Genomic DNA, 23537 nt, shown 5'->3' on the forward strand with positions numbered 1-23537 from the left:
GTTTAAATTTAAAGTCAATCGGATCTTAAATGTAGCCTCTAGAGCATCCACAAGATTTTTCAAAGTGATCAAGGGCCATAACTCTAGCACTTATTATCGGAAATCGTTGAAAATCAATAGGCTTCTTTGTCCTACGATTTAACCACTGTGTATAAATTTAAAGCAAATCGAATATTAACTGTAGCCTCTAGAGTGCCCACAAGCAATTGTGGCACCAGACTGGGTGATGGCAATATACGACCACATTCCAATGTGGGCGTATAAAACGAAACGGTGTTAATGTCCACAGGACACAAACTAGGTCGTTTTAGGAGTAACATATGGTTCAATTTTATTTCAATAATTCGCATGCGCGTATCGGTCTTTAGCTGTAGGAGGAAACTGGACCAAACCGAACAAGGTTGGACAGGTGACCCTACTCCTTGTAAGCGGTGAATTGAAACCACGCCACATGACTCAACGACAATCCTTATGATCGAGTTGCACACGTTGAAACATACGGCCACCACCACCCTGCCACGTCTAGATATGACGCGTTGTATAAATAAAATTATCGCAAGTTTCACCTGTCGAAACATTGCTGTATAACTATTCAGAACCAGTGTGCCGCGAGATCTTCCTAAGTGTGCTGCGGAATTTTGAACAGAAAAATAAGAAAATGCGAAAAAAGAGAGAGAGAGAGAGAGAAATGGGGTTTAACATCCACTCGACACAACTAGGTCATTTCGGGACTAACATATGGTTTAATTTTATTTCAATAATTCGCTTGCGCATAGGGGTCTTTAGCAGTGGGAGGACCCGGAGAAAACCCACGAGGTTGGACAGACGACCCCACTCCTTGTCACGTACAACCGGGGATTCGAAACCACGCCAGTCGACTTAATGACAGACTTTATGATACAGCGCGCGCACGCTAACCATTCAGCCATCCAATCCCCCGAAAATGCGAAAAACCACGTGATCCCAAATCAGTATTCAATAATGTTTACTAATAATTAATTAAACTTTAAAGTTCATAGCTGTGTTTTTCTTTATTTAGTTTGAGTCATTCTGTGTCTATGTATACGGTTGCATGCAGTCTGACTTATACCATGTTTTTATTTTGCAAAATTCAAATATTTTTCATATATACTTAGCAAGTAGTGCCGCTATTTTTTCATGAGTTCCACGGTGTGCCATTGGCAAAAGAGGGTTGAGAACCACTGCTGTATAAAAAATGTTAAGTATTTTGGTAGATATGGTTATCCATACAACTAAAGCTCCCCTCCACCACAACCATTTTCAAGATAGTATAATTGTACTCTGTGACTAAGTACATTTTATTAACATGAAAAGTGGATCTCTCACACACCCATAGATTTTATGATATCATTATTAGGGATTTGGTGGTTTTCTTGTCAAACAGGACTAGGCCTTTTAAATAAATAAATGTTGATAGGTGTCGGATATAGATGAAGAGAGGTCTTGTCTTAGGTTATTCCATTTATGAGGCCCCTCACAATTTTCCACACTCACGACTAGAGGATGGCCAGGATGGCCGATGATGTTTAAGACTACGTGTGTTTAAGCAAGTCTCTTATAACAGTGTAAAAAATATCATACACCTTGACGCGAGACCCTATGGATTTTGAGGCTATCAAGCCTATAGGTAAATCTGGCACTGAGAATGAATAAAGACAAAACAAACGTATTAAATTTCTTTTCATTTAAAATCTATTTTTATTCCCTCTCTACAACATTTATTATAAAATATTTAACAAGAGATATATTATTATAAAACTGGTATTAATTACTGTAACAATCCTACAGGAAATACCGGTATATTGGGTGTAAATGAGCAAATTATAACAAATCAACTTTTATGTATAAAACTTTATGTAACAATTATTGTAGATAATTAACAATATAATATATAGTTGTCTTTAAAGTATATAATATACTCCCACTGTAAATCTCATACTGTTCACTTCAATAGAATTGAAAATTAGATCTAAATTTCTTTATCCTATGGTTTTGATAACCTAAACGCCACACAGATATAGTTCAATTTCATTTCAATAAAATCGCTAGTGCGGTAGTGTCTTTAGCAGTGGGGGGTTCCAGAAAAAACCCACAAGGTTGGACAGTCGGCTCTATTCCTTGTCACGTACAAGCGGGCAAACAACAGCTTACTCAATGACAAACCTTCTGATTTAAAGGGCATAGGTTAAACCATTTGGCCATCCACCCCTCCTCACACAGATATGACTCATTTGAGAGGGAGGTCATGTCAAGTGTCCCTGAATGATTTAACGGTTTTGTTACCTACTGAGTCATACCTGCTCCCATAATTCTATGAAAATCTGCATATCACTGGACCAAACAGATCTTTTCATTGGCTAATCCCCTATATCAAACTAAACACATTGCATTTATAAACTCTTCTAGATCCTACTGTTAAAGACAAATAAAACAAAAGCTGAACAATAAAAAATGTAATGGAAATATGATCTGTGTTCTAATCAGAACTTTACTTCTTCAAATTTATACAAGTCATCATCTCTTTAAACTTGAGTTTAGTATCAACATTCGTTCGTTCCTCAAGTTTTACGTCCACTTTCCCCATGGGTGATATCGTAGACAATAGTATCAACAGAAAGTGGTTAGAAATTCTACAGTAACCATTCATTATTTGGTGTGTAACTAGCTGTAAAACATGTCATTAATAGTGTGAAAGAGTAATTAATTCTGATATTCATCACTATTGAATACGCAAATGGAACAAACAGTGATGTACGTAATTTAACAGTCACGGTTTTAACACCATAACACCTACAACTATTGTCTGATTACGGACTATTAAACCTTTGTGCATATCAAATGAAATCTTAGATCTTGTCAGTAATAGTTATTGTTCAAAAGTGAACAGTATCAATTTACAGTGTTATAAAATAATACATAGCAATTTTCATTTAAAAAATAGTTCATTAAAAAGTTATCAAAAGTTCTTTATGAATCAAGTAACAATAACAATATTATTCAGAAATACATTTTCTTGAAAGAGAGAGAAAGAGCGAGAATAGTTTGATTGAATGTATGTTATTTATTGACAGTAGAGGCAAGTCATAGCACCTTGTATGAGGTTAAACAGACGACTCTATGCTTTGTAATCATGTACAATCTACAGAACTGAATGAACAGTAACAGATTGCACAACTAACACATTTGTAGTGCACCACTTTAACCCATTCAGCTAAAGGTTACCTCCCTTACAGTTATGACTTTAGATCATAAGTCTGGTCATTGGAAATCAAGTGGAATTGATCCCATCTTCCTCTCTCTCTATTTTTATATATAAAAATCACATAACATATATTTCAAATTGGTTCAAATATTTCATCACCAGATTCATTGTCTATTAAAGGTCAAAGGTGCTTTTCTTAAAAATATCTTTGGATGTTAATGGGCCAACCGAATACACAGAATATAAAAAAACATTTAGTTTTAAACATACATTATGCAAGAGCTAAATCTGCCAATTGCAGGTCTTTCTTTAGGCCAGAAATGTTATCTAAATTATTAATTAGACATTAATTAACTTATCCAGACCATAATCAACTCTCGATGGCATCGCTAGTCTGCGATATTTACTGGATTACACCCCAATCTGCTGCTTCTGATTTAATCATGAAATGGATAATCAAGATTTTTTTTTATTGTACAGACTTTAGTGATGATGATCGAGGCTAGGTTGAAATTTCAATTGCTTAATTCTCGGTTCATAGTGGATCAATTTGACTGAAATTTTCAGCAAATTGCCTTTACATTATCTAGTTTTTAACTATTATAGTGAGAACTACCAGCTCTTTATCTAATCTCCCATAATGTATCTTTAATTAGACTAGAGAAAATGAAGACATGTATTTAATACCCCTGATGTTTATAATGCATCACTGCCCAACTGTTAATTCTTTCTCTCCATTCAATGAAAGACTGAATGCCCTTAAATCCCATAATATAAAGGTCATATAAAAAAAAAAAAATTCTGGTTCACAGATAATCCTACATCACTTCAAAGGGTCTCATCTGTTTTATTTCATTAATCATTTTATCCTGGTTACATAAAATAAATCTATAAAACAACTTGAATGAATCCAGGCTCATTTATCAAGTACACAACCCTAATAAATGTTAATTACAATCAAAAATGATACTGGATAATCATACATTCCTATAAACAACAATTTGATGTGCATAGAAGTCATTTAGCCAAGTAGTGATTCTTTGACAAAATAAAAACATAAAATTAACATGTCCCTCCGGCATCAGATTTTTGGTAGGAATTGTCTGTTTTTTTTATGGCCAAATTTGTGTTGATTATAAAACTGTATAATATTATACCAATATTTAATAAATGCTCATCGATTTTTCATATATTTCAGCCATATGATCGGCTTCGATCTTCCTTGGTGTTAGCTTTAATACACGTTGCTGGAAATAAATAGAAAAATAACAAAATAAAAAATTAATGAAATGAAATGAAATGGTGTTTAACGTCCTACTGTTCTGCTCCTAACCTGGGCTAATGAAGACGGGCATACGCCATACAGTGTGCTATGAGGGAAATTTTGCCCGGGCAGCAGCACTATCGCCTATTCTTATATCGAATTCCAACTGCCAAGGGATCTTTTATGTGCATTCCAATGTATACACGGGACCTCGGTTTTTCGTCTCATCCGAAGGACTAGACAGCTGTCCTTGTCAGGCCCTCCGTCCTGCATCACTGACAAGGAGGAACCACGCCGGAAAATCTGGATGAAAGATGGGGTTGTTTATGAGGAAAATTTGGCCCTGACAGCAACTCTATGGCCTACTGTTGTTTCAATTTCCAACTGTCCGGGGATCTTTAACGTACTGCCAATGGTATATATGGAAACTTTTGATTTCTGTCCCATTCGAATGAATAAAAGGTTTTCCTTGCTGGACCATTGATAAGGGAAAACTAGATTCAAAAATCCTGAGAAATTATCTCAGCGATAAGTGAGCCAGCTTCATATTTATACAGCCACTTTAATTTGGACCAATATGATGTAAGGTTCTAATTCTCATGACAAATGTATTGTGTGTCACATGACATTAGCCTATGTTTGTGCATAGGAAATTAACTAGTGCCAGCCCAATTTTAGCACATTTAATGTCAATTATTAAACAACAAAATTACACAGCATTGTTGTTCTATAATAAAGAAAGACAATACGACAAGTGGGAACTAAGACAGGGATATTAGGAACATAAATAATATTGACATCATGTGACAATGTGACATCTTTCAGAAAGTTGTTCAACCACGATGACTATTTATATGTCATTTCACTGAAGACTCCGGAACCATAAACCTAATTGTCATGACCTTAATTCCTGCAATAATGTTTTGAAGCCTAGATATGTTTCATAGCAATAATGTAATATGTAGACCAATGTAAAGCAGTCATGAATATCACTTCTACATATTTATGTTAGCTTGGGTCAATCCCAATTTCTATGTGCTCTTATATTTTTGAAACAAAGCTAAGCAGAAATATTAATAACTTACTTGTGGTATGGCACCTTTAACTAAGCCTGGTACATCTTGACTAGTGTAGCCCAGACTACCCAGTCCATTAGGTACACCTATTTCATTCATGATGTTGAGAACAGTCTCTGATAATACTTTACCAGCATCATCTCGTTTTACATTGGTCACATCACGACCTGCAAAATTTTAAGGATTCTTGGAATAACTGCTAACTGATGTTCAATTATAAACTTATTCAAACCCTTAGATAGTGGTTACATCGAATGTTGATTTAACTATTCTTATAGACTCAATTTGGATCGATGGTGCATTTTAAAATGGCGTATGTGGTCTAGAGTGTTGCGTTTTGAGCTCTAGCTGACCAGTCATCTCTGGCTTGAGGTTGTGGTTTCGATCCCTGGTGTGAGCTAATTAATGTGGCTTGGAGATAGGGGTGCCTTCTCAACCTCGTGGGTTTACTACGGTTTTCTCCCAGGGAAAAGATCCCTGTGTGTACTCTAAGGTAATAAAAATTAGACAACTTTTATAAACAAGCGAGCACCACCTTTGCTAAAATCTTTTAATGAGCCTTTTTTTAAACAAATTTAATTCAAGCCAAGTGATTTTTTTTTTTGCTTAATTAAATGTTAAATAATTAATTTAAGTATATTTTAGCATGTGTGATATTGTCTGAGAAATGCCAGTGACTTTAATATACCGGCATAACATAAAACAGAACCATACACATGTACTTCAATAATCATTGATTGAGAAAGTATTAATTAAAAATAAATTGACTGTTATAAATCATCCTTACATGTAGTGTAAATCCTAAAAAGTTTTGAGTATTGATCAGATTGTCAATTTATTCTCTCTAGTTTTTTCTTTAAATAAATATTATTTCATTGTTTTAATTATGTCCCTTATAATTTAACTCTCCGAGTCAAGCATAATGAAAAGATGAGTGACAATAGGAACATGATTAAAACAGTGCCAGTTTAAATAAATATGTTCTCACCAAGCATTTCTGCGGCTCTGATATGACGTTCTGGACAAGCTACACCAGTCCAATCAAAGAGAGCTGGTGCTGTTATAGTTACAGTTAATCCATGGGGCTGTAAATAAACAATTTTGCAAATATTTGTGTAATTTTTGTAATGAAATTTTGGAATTAGAATGTCGATGGTCATTGTATGACATAAATCTAATATTTCAGTACGACAATAATTTATATAAATTTTATGTTATGGTTATGGTTTACTTTTAATGAATTAAATGATAGAAAGTGTTTTTTCATACATACATGAAGATGACCATCCAAACAAAATGAAAGTAAAGTGAAAAAATTGATACCCCAGCAGTGACTGCCCTAGAATCTTGAAAGCTTTAGGCAAATTTTTAGCCAAATCAAAATGTTATTAGCCAAATCAGAAACTTGTAGCCAAATATACTTCTATTCAAGTGTTTGCTAATTAAAAATAAATATTTAATATGTACTTAGTATTATTTTCTTCCCTGGACTGTCTGAAAGTTCAAATTTGCGAGGATGCAATAACCAAAAAATGAGATTCTGTCATACAAGTGTCACTCGTACACTCCTCATCACATCAATCACATTCATATTGTCGCTGTCAGTAACTTTTTGGAAGAAGTAGAAGTTGTATCTGCAGTTTCATTAATAATGTGCTTCGCGGATGAAGGTAGTAAAAATGAATCTATCCTTATTTTCGGTTCGGTAAATAAATATTAGTAATCATTATTCATTATTATAATTTGAAAATAAATTGCAAAAATTATAGCGAAAGTAAAACACAGCAGCGCCATACAAAAGGGACGTAACTGTCTTTGACAGACTCGATCTTTAGTTTGTTTTTAAAATGCATAACCATTGACTAATTTGTCACTTGCAAGATTGAGACTAGAGTCAATTAATATACTAAAAATAGACACTACATCAAGTCAATCGAAAGAAGTGTTGAACTAGACAATTTCAAGATTAAAATTAGAAGATTTTCTAAATTACACTCTCTAAAATTCATTTGCCAATAATTTTGCCAGTATCATCAATTTGATCGGCAATAAAAAGAATTATCGCCATTAGCGAATGTCTAGAGCAGTCACTGCTCCAGAGTTTGCACTATGATACGTATTGCAAAGAATACATATTACAATATACTGATTGTTTTTTAAACAGTCCTACTTACTATTAAAGGATGTTCATCTGTATAACCTTTAGCTTTATAATCTTTAACTAGACCAGATATAGAATACGACAAACCATGACTATAAAATAAAATCTCATAGTATTCATACGAAAGAAAATCATGACAGAGATTGTCTTACATAGTATTCATACAAAACAAAATCATGACAGAGACTGTTTTACATAGTAGTTACACAAAATCATGACAGAGACTGTCTCGCATAGTAGTTACACAAAATCATGACAGAGACTGTCTCACATATAGTAGTCTCACAAAACTAAATTTTCAATTTAATAGCATTTACATAAAATATAAATTATATCAATATTCACATTCACATTTATCAAAAACATTGGATAAAACAGTCAAAACATTACACTGTACTCTCAATTGAAACTCCCAACGATACAGCTCTGAACACATTAGATAAATGAAATGGAATGGGGTTTAACGTACTACTCTTCTGCTCCGAACTGCGCTAATGAAGACAGACATATGCTATACGGGAAATTTTGCCCGGACAGTGGCACTATGGCCTACTCTTATAACGAATTCCAATTGTCAAGGGATTTTTCACGTGCACGCCAATGTGTACACGGGACCTCAGTTTGTCATCCCATCTGAACGACTAGACAGCTGTCCTTGTCAGACCCTCTGTCCTGCATCACTGACAAGGGGGGAACTGCATCACTGACAAGGGGGGAACCACGCCGGAAAATCTGGATGAACTTTCTTGGCCAATGCTGGGATCGAACGCCCGACCTCCAGGGAAAACATTAGATAGAAAATCTGGTAATCTTAAATATGCTGCCATATTAAACTTTATACACATATTTAAGTTGATACTTTAAGATGGAAATAAATATAATTTTTTACCAAGCATGACATCCAGAATTACCAAATCCAATACCAGCGTATGAACTAGCGTGATGCATGGCTGACCTGGCTTCCATATCATCATTATCATATACAGCACTACAAATAAATAAACACATTCCAAATAGTATTCGAATAAACAGTTGACCCTTTTATCAATAATAAAGATTCTATGAAACGGATATTTAAATCAGAGGATATCTTTGATTTTGGTAAAATATAAACGTGTCGATTTAATTAAACTTTATGTGTCGATTTGTTTTGTGGAATGGGTATCTGCCTATATCTAAAATTTTGGGTTCATGGAGAGAGATAATAAGATAGGTTGCCAGGTAACAAAATATACGCCAACAGCAGCTAAAACGGCCGGGCAGTCAACAGGAGTTGTTGCATATTTTTACTTCTTTCAGTAATGAAACATTTATAAAACACTAAAATCTGATTAAGAGTAACAAATCATTAAGTAATTATCAGGAAATAATCAGAATTTGTTTGGTTTTTATAAAGTTCTGCCCCATGCTAACTTTTAGCACATGAAACATTTAGTATCATGGATTTAGCTGTTCAAGTTATCAAAATTCATATCAATAGGCTTCTTCGTCTTATGACCTTAAACACTGTGTATAAATTTAAATTCAATCAGATATTAACTTTAGCCTCTAGAGCGTCCACACCTGGTCAATGGACGACGACAATATACGACCACATTTTAATGTGGGCGTATAAAAACTGATTATGCATTGACATCTAAAGCCAAAGATTAAATTAGCAAACAAATTGACTTCTGCTTCAAATATTGAAACTGACTGAAACAACACGTAAATCAAACTTGGTTTTTTTTTTAGTTTCTTTTAGGTTTATGAAAATAGCTTCGTAAAAAAATATTCAATTGTCTAGCTCCATAAAAAAATTGCGAGTATTTATTAAATGTTAAATACATGGTTTACATTGTGGGCTTTGACAAAAAAAGAATTCAAATGACATAATACTTTCAATTTCCTTGCGGTATTTCTTAATCATTTGGTTGTATTAAATTTCTATTGAAAAAATTTCACTGAGCTATATCATTCCAGTTTTTACAGATAAAAATACATTTCTTGAATGACACAATATTAAGTTATTACTAGTTGAATTCGTTGCCATTTCAATTTGTGAAATTTATACAGTAAAGAATAAAATTAAATGGGGTTTAACGTCCTACTGTTCTGTTTCTATACTATGCCATAGAGTGTGCTATGTTGTCCTGGCAGTGGCACTATGGCCTACTCTTATATTGAATTCTTATTGCAAAGCGACCTTTTACCTGCAGGCCAATGTATACATGGGACCTCATTTTTTCATTCCATCCAAACAACTAGACAGCTGTCCTTGTCAGGTCCTCCTTCCTGCACCACTGCCAAGGGGAAACCACGTCAGAAAATCCTGATGAATTTTCTCGGCCAATGCAGGGATCGAACATGCGACCTCCAGGCTTAGCCACTTAGTCACTGTGGCTCCCTTATACATTAAAATAGGTAAACCTCTTTGAATTAGATCAAAGTGAAGTATTGAATTTGTTTGAATGGTTATATGGATTAATGACGGGATAAGAACTATGCAATTAAATTTTTAGTTTAAAATAAAATATTTTAAAAGCAGAACCCACCGTTTTATATATTTACTGGTAATCCTTAAGGCATGTTCACACCAGATATCACTCATAGGATTACTACCCTGGTAGGCTGGACGTAGGTTTGGATTCTCAGGACATGGAGATCGTTCATTGTAAGGTAAGGCTGTATATGATTCTAATGCATGACTGAAATAAATACTTAATCAAATCGCATTCCACTAACAACAATATATCCTAATTGGTCAAATGGGCACAAGCTTACAATTCTTCACTTAAAATATTATTTGCAATCATCCTTGGTGGTTGTAGTTTGATAAAATGATCAAATACAGACAAAAGATGATATTTTTCACAAATCAATATGAAGGCAGACATTAAACTTTAATTAACAAGCATATCAACGGTTGTGAAAATTTGAACAAACAATTATGGCCACACAAAAAAGTGGTTTTGTGTTGTGGGACTTTATTTTGTTAAAATATGTTACCAGAATTGGTATCCCAGACTATGGCACCGATAACATTTATGCTTTGTACTATTATAACCACTTACTGAAACCTGTCTTAAAGGGCAGGTAACTTCTGGTTCTATAACACAGCTTTATATTTTAGATATAGTATACTTGTTATCTAACAATGCTAGTTTGGTCAGGCCAATGTAATATTTGTGGTATTAGAAGAAGAAATAAGGAAGACACTAGTTTGGTTAATGGTGCTGGTCAGCACAAATGAAATGGTGTTTAACGTCCTACTTGTCTGCACCAACTGGATTAATGAAGACAGACATATGCCATATTACAGTGTGCTAAGATAAGATAAGATAAGATAAGATTTTATTGTATCAAGACATCCATTAAGGACAGCATACAATATGAACATGTATATAAAGATATAGTATGAGAGAAAATTTTCCTAGAAAACTGAATGAGTTCTTTTTACGTGCACATCAATTTGTACACAGCACCTTTCTCAGACAAAACTAGGATCAAAATCAAAAACTCCAAGTAAGCAATCCAGTGCCTTACGGAATGAGCCACCGCAGCTCCCTGGTCAGTAGACACAAAGTGTATTTATGAGTCACAATGCATTGATTAGCCTATTTATAGGTAGTTAATATTGAAATGATGCCACCTACCATAATACATCTATACCGCTATAGGCTGCCACACGTTCTGGCATGTATTTTAGATGTAATGGATCAACAATACCTAGTGTAGGACGGATAGCTCTACTACCAATACCTGTAATATATATATATATATATATCATTACCATTATGAATAACAAACATTGTTTTAAAGTAGATTGTGTTGAAAGGCATTTTAGACTGTACCTGAATATTCGCAAAGATTATGTCAAGAGGATTTTAAATACCTGTTTTAGATTTCAAAGGGAGGTAATCAAAGACAGCTACGCCTGTTGTTTCACTTCCTGTTCCTGCTGTAGTAGTTACTGTAAATATAAAACAATAGCGTATGGCAAATGTATATCACTACTTTATAGATACAGGTAAAATTCGAGCCTTTCTATCTAGCTTTTCACATATATATGAGCAAAGTCAACAAAAATTAACACTATGTTAGTCTCTAAATAACTGAAAAAATGTGTTGTCTTTTTACACTCCATTCTGCAAATTTAACAGAATTTAACCTTTTAATCGGTGTAAAGTTTTCCATTTAGCGGGGGGGGGGGGTGGGGGTGGGGGTGTTGAACCGACTTTTGCCAGCATTTCCGTTTTGACGAATAGCCAAAAACAATATTAGCCAAAAGTTTCTGCACCTGCATCAATTCATTAGTCGTTAAGACCCCCTGTACTTTAATATATGTTAATTGGATATCTAATCATTATTTTCTACCTGCTATGAGTGGCTTTAAGTCGTGAGTGACAGGTAGACCCTTTCCAACTGGTGCATTAACATAATCTAAGAGCTCTGCCTTGGGATTGGTTGAATAAAGATTAGCAGCTTTACACGTATCAATAACAGATCCACCACCGACGGCAACAAACACATCAAAATCACCTTTCTTCGCAAAATCTATTGCATCATTAAAACTGAAATAATGGTATTTATTTGGTTAGTTTAATTAGAAATAAAGCACATTAATAATTTATTTATTAAATGCTTTTTTATAATCAATCACCTATTAATTATATAAGCTGATACCAGTTACTTTCCCCTTAATATCACGCTAATGCCAGTTACTTGCGCATTACTATCACGCTGATACCTGTTACTTCCCCTGTACTATCAAGCTGATACCAGTTACTTCCCCTTTATTATTTTCAGGTATGGTGCTTTACTATGATGTCAGTACATTATTCATGGCTCACCTCATGACTTCTTTTAGCCTCCATATACAGAATGTGCTTTTTTTTGACAGAATGTGTTTTTTTATGCCAGTAAGTTAAAACAACAGGGTTTTGAATAAAAAATTGCAAGGCAATTTAATCGTCTTTTTTCCCTGGTGGCAACCTTTTGCGACGGCCCATGGACTTACCTGACATCAGTGGGTTCTACTCTAACTCTATCATATATTTCATATGGTACATTCGCTCGATCTAATGAGTCAAGAACTGTTTTAACTGGCGGAAGTTTGATTAAGTTACTGTCGGTCATTACACAAACTTTCTTGGCTCTAAAATTCTGACAATCCTGAAAAAAATAAGATAAAAACTCAACTTCAATTTATTTAACTCATTTAAAAGTGATTCTTTTAATCTCTATATATAATGTGCATATCAAATTAACTCGTGATCAATTTCAGTTCCCACTTGCTGGATTGACAAGGATAGCCTATAGTGTCACTCCAAATGCTGATCAACAGCAATATAATGATATACATTATGTAAATAAGTATATTCACCAGATTTTGCTTTTCATGGTAATATGTATTATTATACTGATCTGCAGTATCCCATGTCATATATACTCCAGTATCTCACACATCAAACAGAATAATCAACTAAGCAGATATTGTAATGTTTGGCGAGGTGAGATACTGAGGTACAGATTGGCCCGCTATACCAAAAAAAACAGAAAAGTTAATACCTATACACTGAACACATATATATACATGACATTTTGATGTGAATTTTTCTCTACTTGTTTACAGAAATTAAAAGTAGGTATACTTACTAAGCCAACTTCTGTTGTACAACCAGCACCATATCGTACACTAGAACACGCCATCTGTAAAACATATCAAAATATCTTCATTTAAACTTGTTTCCAGTTGATAAGGGGCATGGCTGAATTTAACATTGTATAACATTCCTTGGGGGCCATTCTATTTATTGATTATCTTTAAATAAATCAAAGCAAAAATGAAATATTCAAAACATTATCTTAAATTTACACTTTGTTGCAAGGATAGAGCCCTTAGACACTTCGTGAGGAGTGAGTTTCGTGAAATTGAAAGTAGTATTACTCTAAAACTGAAAGTGGTAGTGCAACGCTACCAGTCTTATGTCACACCCTGGCTCGAGTTGCACTTATACCCAAAATTGCAGCCTCACGGCAGACCTTGTGTAGCCACCAACCCCTAACAGACAAGCAAGCAAACGACAGTTACAAATATATACATAATCTATCTTTGTGTAGGACCTCGAAAATTTTGGTGATCTTTGCAGCTGCACTGTTTGCACTGCCTTAAAATCCATGGTTCTGATAATAAGATGTGGTATATTGGTTTGAATGGTAAGGGGAATGGGCTCTAGAAGGTCCAGCCTTTGCATGAAATTCTGGTACTTTTCTCCATCAACTTTCTATCTGTTCCATTGTAGCCAATATTTCTGCATCCTGTATCCATAATAATAACATATTACTTTGGCCATTTTGTGTGTTAATTTTGCCTGATCAGGGACATTTCCTGTTTACACTTATTTGATTGCTTTCCATTCCAGCAGGGACAAGTGAATCACAGCGGTTCTTCTCAACACTCTGACATTCTTGTCAAAAGTCCCGTAACCCGTAATAATAATAAATTTATAGAACACCTGCATTCTAGTAAAATTGGTAGATGCACAATAAATAGAAATGAATTATAAATACATCTATAATCCCGAAAAAGTCTTAGAATTAAAAAGTTCAGTTATTTAAAATGTCATCATAATCATAGTTTTAACTTCCAAGTGATACTAAACAAATTACATGTAGAGATAAATCTTTTATTTTACTAACCTCAAAAGCATATTCTTTTGACCGCACATTTGATGTGGTAGATACATTTTCTAAATAAAAAACACACAGAAAAAAACAAAATTAAACGTCTGTCATACAATCAAAATTACACAAATCCTGTTATTTGGGGATGGTAAAACTTTGTCTTTTAGTATGGTAGGCTTTCAACGGCTCAATATTAGGCCATCAATGCACAAAGGTTTTTAATATACCTTAGAATTAAATCTTTTTTGATTGTGGTTGGGATGATCGGCTATGCTATTTATATCAGTGATTGTAGTCCCATAAAACTGTGTTAGTTTTGGGACATACTCTTTTCCGTTGCCCTCAGTTGGGATGAACCTATTAGACCTATCTATAATTTTAGTAATGGACTTATTAGGTCTAAACTCAACACTGATTTAACACATCTAAACAACTGAGGTTATATATTATGCTTTTAATATTTGAATTAATAAACTTACTAAAAAAGCCATTTGGAGATGCTTTATTCCTGAAATAGTAAAGAAAACAACAAAGTTAAAAAGATGATGCATTTAATTAAGAGATATTTCAATATCTGTCCACCAGCTAATGGAAATGAAATGAGGTTTAACTTCCTACTGTTTTACTCCGACTGGGCTAATGAAGACGGGCATATAGTGTGCTATGAGGGGCGTTGTGTCCAGACAGCAGGGCTACAGCCTACTCTAATATCAAATTTTCACTACCAAGGGATCTTTTACATGCACACCAATGTGTACATGGGACCTTGTTTTTTATCCCATTAGACAACTATACATTGTCTCTTGCCAGGCCCTCGGTCCTGCACCACTGACATGGGGGAACAATCCCGGAAAATTCTGATGAACTTTCTTGGCCAATGCAGGGATTGAACATGGGACCTCCAGGTTTGCGGCCAATATCATACTCACATAGCTACGGAGGCTCCCACAAGCTAATGGAAGAGAATGGGGTTTAATGTCTCGTCAACTCAATACTTTGGTAATTTTTAGACTAACATAAGTGTAATTAGATTCCATCTACTTGAATATTTGAATTCAAACTGTCAATGGTTCTTTGATGTGCACACGGATGGACCGTGTCTTTTTTTGTCCCATCCGAACGACTAGGCCAGATCATATTTGTCAGTCACGTATATAGCTGCCACCCTTGAGATCATCATATATATAGGTCATGATAAATTTTGGGACCATTTTTTTATGCATTTAAAGATTTCTAGAGCTATAAATTTTTCAGATCAATATATTTTCCTTTATTTGTTTGTTTTTAACATTAGTTGATGTCATTGAATTAATATTAGTTTTAATAGAAATTGAATAGTAAAAAACCAGTTTGAATAGACTTGACATATTTGAATATTTGTGTGAGCATGCACTTACTACTACACTGTACATTTCAAATTTTATCTAAATTGTATAAAAATTGTGACCTCTAGAGTGTCCACAAGCTAAAAACATGATTTTTTGTACAATCAGGGGCCATAATTCATGAAGTGTCGATCCAATACATGCCAATATCGACAATAACCAAGATTTTATGGAGATAAACCTATATTTCAAGTTTCGTCAAAATCGGAAAAGAATTGTGACCTGTAGAGTGTCCACAAACAAATTGTAGACGGACGGACAGACAGGGGCAATGACAGATGTGGGGGGTATAAAAATCCTGGATTGATGCTTGAAGAGGATGTGTCAAGGCCAGCTTAATGCCAGCGCTATAAAGTACAGTTTAATGGTGTAAAGTGCCTGATGATAATGTGATAAAATCTTTGTTAAACTTCAACCTCTTGAATCTTAATCCGTTTACCTCACTCAGTGACAGGTATTTGTATTCACATATATAGTTCATTTATACTTTAAAAACAGCCAACACAGCAAAGACAACAGGTAATTAATTATCAATCATTATTTCTAAAAACCTTTCTAATGTAGTAGAGTAGCAGTAATTTAGAAATACTTCAATTTGAGTATAATACAGAAGATAACAACATGGGTTGTATTAATGAACCAGCAGTTGCCAGGCAAGATACGCCCACATTTTGTGCAAGAGATGGATAAGAGAAAAAGCTGAAAAAAAAGCGATTTTTCGTACAATCAGGGGTCATAATCCAGACAGTTATGGTCTGAAATGCGCAAATATTGAACGGGACTGAGATCTTTGGGATATAAAGATATGTTTTAAGTTTCATCAAAATCGGATAAAAATTGCGACCTCTAAATTATACCATATTTTTACACCATTTGCATACGAGGGGCTGTCATTTTGTCCAACATTTTCACGAAATTTGAACCCTGCCATCATCAGGCTGTAATGGTGATATATTAACACGTTTTTTTTTTAAATTGGATAAAAATTGTGACCACTAGATGGACAAGATAAAACGTGATTTTTTGTACAAACGAATATCAAAAGGAACCAGGATCTTTGGGAAATAAACATGTATTTCAAGTTTCATCAAAATCAGATGAAAATTGTGACCTCCAGAGTGTCCACAAGCTAAAAACATCATTACAGTAGGCTATGATGGAAATTTCGAATGGACAGACTACTCTTATTTTGAATTCATTTTCCGGCATGGTTTTCCCTTGTCAGTGGTGCAGGACATTGCCTGATAAGGACAGCTGTCTAGTTGTTTGGATGAGACAAAAGAACGCGGTCTCGTGAACACTTTCAATTTGATTGAAAGTTCGATATATATACGGCCTTGATATTATGTTTAGTTGTGGTTAAAATGAGAGTTTGGATGTCGGTATTATACGCTCTTTTGTCACTTGCGTTTACAGAAAAATTATGAAAATTGATAAACATCGCAGCTAACATCACCCCAGTTAAATTGCAGCCCCATTGGATCACTGTTTCCTATTTGTCTGCTTCGGGAGTTACGTAGGCCTACCAGTTACAGTACAAGAGTACATACAGGCTAACAAGAAGTCAGCTTTAATTATGCCTCATTGATTTGGTCCATTCCTTTCGCTTCTTATCTATATATTAAAAGTCTGATTTTTAGTTTGTAGTAAAAATAAATGTGATACGAATTGAATTGCAACCACGTCTCAAACCGAATAGGCCAACGGCACCACGGCCATTGAAAACGTTACTTGATAATCGAGATTATGTAGGTGGAGTTAACGCCTGTCAATCAAACGATTGGTCATTCTCGGAGAGGGTGAAGAGAGAGTTGACTCCTATTTCTAGTCAAAACTTACAATGGTGATAACTTTGTTCAGAATAAAGTAATTCGACTGAAATTTTCAATATATTCTTTTTTCATCATCTATTTTTTAACTGTTATAGTAAGAATGGCCAACTCTCAATTAAAATCTCCCATAATGTATCTTTAAAATAATACTTCATTAATGCATATTTTGAAATGGTTTCAAAACTCTTGACCCCGTTCACCCAGGTAAGTGGCCGGTTTAATCAAGATATCACTGATTATGTGTAGAGTACAACAGTACTGATAAAACTATTGAATAGATCACGGTCAACTCATGTACATATACCAGTTACCTTAATCCCCCGACTAGAATGTAGATCAAATTTTCCTTCTGTACTAGACATTCTGCTGATCAGAATGTAGATCAAATATTCTTTCTCTAATATTTTCTCTGGATTATTTAAATAGAAATCTGCAGATGGTGGATATCTTTTTGCACCATTTACATAAATTATATTTCTGGGTGTTGACAATAGGTTACTATGTACACAAGAATATGGTCTTATATTGTACCACATGTACGGTCATACTGTGGACAAGGAGATCAACATAAAAACTTTTGAATCTAAATTTTATAAAAAAAAACATGTACTATTTAATTCAAAGTTGTGAACCGTGTTGACATTAGATTTTTAACTTGAGATAACAATAACACCAGCGCTTGCCAGGCAAGATATGCCCACATTTTGTAAGACATGGATATAGAACAAGCTGAAAAAAAAGAGTGATTTTTTGCCATAATCCAGGTAGTTATGGTCTGATATGCACAAATATCAATAAGAACCAAGATCTTTGGGTTATAAACATACCTTTCAAGTTTCATCAAAATCGGATAAAAATTGTGACCTCTAGTGACCTTGGTCACACTATTTGCGTACGAGGGGCGGCCATTTTGTCCGGCAGTTTTGTCTAATTTTCACAAAATTCGAACTCAAGTGACATTATGGTATAACAGTGATATATAAGAATGCCTTTTGTGACCACTAGAGGGACCACAAGCTAAAAATGTGATTTTTTGTTCAATCAGGGGTCATAATTCAGGAAGTTCCGATCTGATATGCACGAATATCGAAAGGCTCCATGATCTTTGGGTTATAACCATGCATGTCAAGTTTCATCAGAATCGGATGAACATTGTGACCTCTAGGGTGTCCACAGGCTGAAAACGTTATTTTGAATACAATCAGGGGCCATAATCCATGAAGTTATTGTGACCTGTCGAGTGTACGTCCAGATGGACAGGGGCGATGACGATATATGTCCACATGAAAAGATTAATTAATTGATAGATTAATTGATAGAAAATACTAGAATTTAAGAAATGAAATGAAATGAAATGGGGTTTAACGTCCTACTGTTCTGCTCCTATTCTGCTCCTAACCTGGGCTAATGAAGACGGGCATACGCCATACAGTGTGCTATGAGGGAAATTTTGCCCGGGGAGCGGCACTATCGCCTACTCTTATATCGAATTCCAACTGCCACGGGATCTTTTACGTGCATTCCAATGTATACACGGGACCTCAGTTTTTCGTCTCATCCGAAGGACTAGACACCTGTCCTTGTCAGGCCCTCCGTCCTGCATCACTGAAAAGGGGGAACTACGCCGGAAAATCTGGATGAAATTTCTCGGCCAATGCTGGGATCAAACACCCGACCTCTATTAGAATTTAAGAGTCATCATATCTTTCCAAAAGAAATTAAATGAATGAATTTTACATATGTACATCCTATTCAGTATAACCCTGCTTTTCCATTGTCGAAGTGCAAGGTGGAGGGCCTCACACTGATCAGTAGTGAATATTCGCTAGGCTGCTACAATCACTGATAAGGATGCCATTGATGCGGCTTAATGAGTTCAAAATATTAACTTTTTTCCTCTGACAAATTAAATTATATAACTGGTTTTTTTTTATATTAGAAATAAATAAAGACGTTTGAAGTATATGTAGGTAAAAATTATTACCTATTTAGTGTAAATAGGTATGTAAAATGAGTAAAAGGCGCCATTCTGTCCGAACCAGTAATGTATTATATAAACAATACACGCGTTATTGAACCAATGATTCACGCCCCGTGATGCGACATCATATGTTGAAAGCAGTCATCTTTTACAGAGCTATAAGAAGACTTTTCACAAGACCTCTGTGAAACAGATTGGGAGAACCTTGCATTACTAACAAGAAACCATGTCTAGTCATTCGGATGGCACAATAAACCAAGATGTGCATCTAAAAGATCCCTTGACACTTAGAATTTGAAATAAGAGTAGGCCTGAGCACTGCTGTTCGCCCACAATTTCTTAAGGCACGTATATTTAATTAGCGTTTCAATTATAATTGACTGTAACCTCTGACTGTGGCTGCATATAGTACCATTCCTTGTGAATGCTACATTCTCCTGGCATAAAATATATAATGGCTGTAGGAATTTTTCATATGTAACATTAATTCAAATCATAGCAAATGAAAATTATTTTTTTTATGTGACTGACAACCAAATGGCCTCCAGCTAGAGTTTTAATGCTTCTATCGTCCACTTGACACAAATTTTCATTTTATGGAATTCATGAAATACAATGTAGGCCTAAACAATAGTATTATATACTTTGTATGAACATGGAATTGGTCATACTTTTGGGATTTTGAGATTATTTTCAAGTTTCTTGTTACGTGTGCATGCAAAGTGGAGAACAGTTCTTTTACGTCACACCAATGTTAATTTCTCCACTGATGTTAAAATTATTTGTCAGATTCAAGACTGTTTTTCTGTCTTCACAATGTTCGGGGAAGGAAACTAAAATGTTCCTTGTTCAAATCTTGTTTTTTTCTAGTCTAGTCCTACTTCCCACTCAGTCAGGGGGTGAACTGGTAAAGTGTTGCCTTGTCAGATGAGATGAAAAACTGAGGTCCACTCACGTATTTGTTTCCCCCAAATTGAAAAAGTACAGTCAAAAAAAAGAGTATTTTAGTCTCGAGATGACTCTAGTATTATGTTGGCGAGATGTAATGATATTGATATTAACGGGATGTGTAATTGTGAACCAATTACTGCTTACGAAGCCATATAAATCGAATTGTAATGCAATTTCAGAGCAGCTACTACTAAAATAGTTATTCATATAGGAAGCTAGCTGAGATGGATCAAATTTAATTCATGCCAAATATTCAAATATCCGACCAGTATTTGAATATTAGAATACCCAGGCCAAACAATATAACATGTATCATAGAAATGACCACATTGTAAACAAGCGGTTGCCATGCAAGATACGCCCACATTTTGCAAGAGATGGACAGAGAACGAGCTAAAAAAATAATGTGATTTTTTGTACAATCAGGGGCCATAATCCAGGAAGTTATGGTCCGATATGCGCGAATATCGTAAGGAACCGAGATCTTTGGGTTATGAACATACATTTCAGGTTTCATTAAAATTGGGTACCAATTTGTGACCTATAGAGGGTCCGCAACCTTCGTATTTCATACTTTTACACAATTTACGTACCAAGAGCGGCCATTTTGTCTCGCAGTTTTGGTCTGATTTGCATGAAATTCGAACTCAACCAACACTACGGAGTAACGGTCATATAATAATTGTGACCTCTAGATAGGGACCACAAGCTAAAAATGCGATTTTTCAGGGGTCATAATTCAGGAAGTTACGATCCAATATGCGCGAATATCGTAAGGAATGAAGATCTTTCGAATTATGAACATGCTTTTCAAATTTCATCAAAATCGGATGAAAATTATGACCTCTAGAGAGTTCACAACCTTGTTATACCATATTTTTTACACTATTAGCGTACAAGTTTTATGTCCACTTAATCAGAATCCAGAAACACGTAGGCTACATTGCACTTTGATAAAGTTTTTAAAAATCTGTCAATTAACTAATTGTTATAAATGTATTTATTTCAACTATATACAAAGATAACACTGAAGTTTACAGTAATTACAGCAAATATTTGTGGACATTCAGTCGTGTGATCAGTTGAGCATATACATGTACATGTAAATAGCGAAGATTACCAGATACTACAGACTCAAATTCAAATCTTATTCTTAACACACACGCTATATTTCATTACAGTACATTAACATCAAGATGATAGAGGACAGATTCTACACACAGTTTGATATACACAGATTCCAATTGGTGCACGCTGGGATGACACTGTGCAACACTGCAGCGCACAATGTAATCTGTCTGAGGGGTGACGAATCCTATCCAATAAAAAACCCACTTTACTTCATATTATTATGGTACCAAATGTCTTTTCCCTGCTCGATAGCCAATTTTACATGAAATTTAACAAATTGTTCTTTTCATAATGGCATTAAGTGCACTAATATATAGCTATTACCGTATTACCATTTGCGGAGGGGGGTCCTGGTAGTGACATTTTCAGCCAGGGACCCCATGCGTGCGCAAGGTTAATATGGCCCTGTGTATGCACCTAATATAGTCTCAGCTATACATTGTATAAAATTCTCAGATCTCACACCAAACTTGAGTTAGCAGGAGCCCCCCCCCCCCCACCCCAGGGTAAATTCCTCAAAAAAGGTTCTTGGTAGGCTATAGTTTTGCTTGGAGAGAGACAAATGGGGTTTTATGACCACTGATACAAACTAGGTCATTTCTGGACTAACATATATGGTTCTATTTATTTCAATAATTCACTTTAGCAGTGGAAGGAAACTAAATTAAGGTACCGGTGAAAACCCACAAGGCTGGCCAGGCGACCCTACTCCTTATCACATACAACTGGGAAATCTAAACCAGGCCAGTTGACTCAATGACATACATTATGATGATACAGCAATCACGCACTAACCATTTGGCCATATCCCCCCCCCCCCCCCCAGTTTTTCTTGGTGAATACAAACAAATCTAGATGTTCAGTTAAATAACATGCCATATACACGTACATTGAGTTATTAGACCAGTTGCAAGAAAACTAAATAGGGCATGGATTTGTAAGTGAGACACATCATGTGATGGCGTTTTCATGAACTTTATTTTTCTATGACTGCCATAAAATTCTGTACCCACACACGTCAAATTGCAAAATTTCAATGTGCCCTACGAGGATAATTTAACAACTTTTAATTTATACTCACCATGCACTGAACGCCTGGTTGAACAATCTTCTTCGATACGCCATGTCAATCAGCTGACACAGCCTGCTTCGTCAAAAAAAAACAACAACTAATGAACACGAAAATAAACAACCCTGACCACTTGGAGTGGAGTCGGGTAAATGATAAAGCGTACGAAGCGAGACCGCTGTTGAGCGAGGCCGCATGTCAGTCAATTTGATTGACAATTTAGTTGCAATGGTTAAAATGAGAGTTTGGATCTTCCTGCACCCGTTTCTTATTATGCTTAATTTTCTCAATTAATTTCCATACTTGAATGTTAATATAAATTATGAATATTATCTTATATCTAGTAGGCAAGCTCATCGCCCTATATCACAGGCTCGCTGTATAGTAGTTACAAAAATGAGATGTTGGATCTTCCACTAAATCGTTATTCGCCCCTCCCCCGCCCCCCCCCCTCTCTAGATAGCTCTCTCTCTCTCTCTCTCTCTCTTTTATTTTATGTATCTCAGAAATAGTGAATTTCATCGCACTGTACTACATATAGAACCCCCAATCGGCCTCGCAATGCAGTCAGCCTTTTTCTTTTGTTTAAAACATTTGGGGGGTATTTTTTCAATTGATTTTGATAAAATAATCATATTTCTTTCGAACGTTTTACGTATATTAAGGACATTATACTATATATCCAAGAAACACGGAAATTTATCACCCAATATCGCGTATAGAGCCTATTCGGCCTCGCTATGCATGAAGTATACAATCGGCCTCGCTTAGCAGTGGGACTTTTTCTTAATTTTGAAA

The 23537-nt window shown here is 35.1% G+C and overlaps 1 protein-coding gene across 1 annotated transcript; it reads right to left on the reverse strand.

Moving 5' to 3' along the window:
• Positions 1-1690: 1690 nt before the first annotated feature.
• On the reverse strand, positions 1691-22890 carry LOC126820353 (hydroxyacid-oxoacid transhydrogenase, mitochondrial). Its single transcript, XM_050548253.2, has 14 exons — positions 22752-22890; positions 14870-14898; positions 14406-14455; positions 13362-13415; positions 12724-12878; positions 12081-12277; positions 11599-11676; positions 11360-11465; positions 10259-10411; positions 8614-8712; positions 7738-7816; positions 6552-6648; positions 5573-5730; positions 1691-4470 (listed from the first exon to the last, which is right to left on the reverse strand). Exons 1-14 carry the CDS (start codon positions 22793-22795, stop codon positions 4387-4389), a joined length of 1383 nt encoding a protein of 460 aa, XP_050404210.2. The 5' UTR covers positions 22796-22890; the 3' UTR covers positions 1691-4386.
• Positions 22891-23537: the final 647 nt, after the last annotated feature.

Source organism: Patella vulgata, chromosome 1 (genome assembly GCF_932274485.2).
Source record: "Patella vulgata chromosome 1, xgPatVulg1.2, whole genome shotgun sequence".
Taxonomy (NCBI): domain Eukaryota; kingdom Metazoa; phylum Mollusca; class Gastropoda; family Patellidae; genus Patella; species Patella vulgata.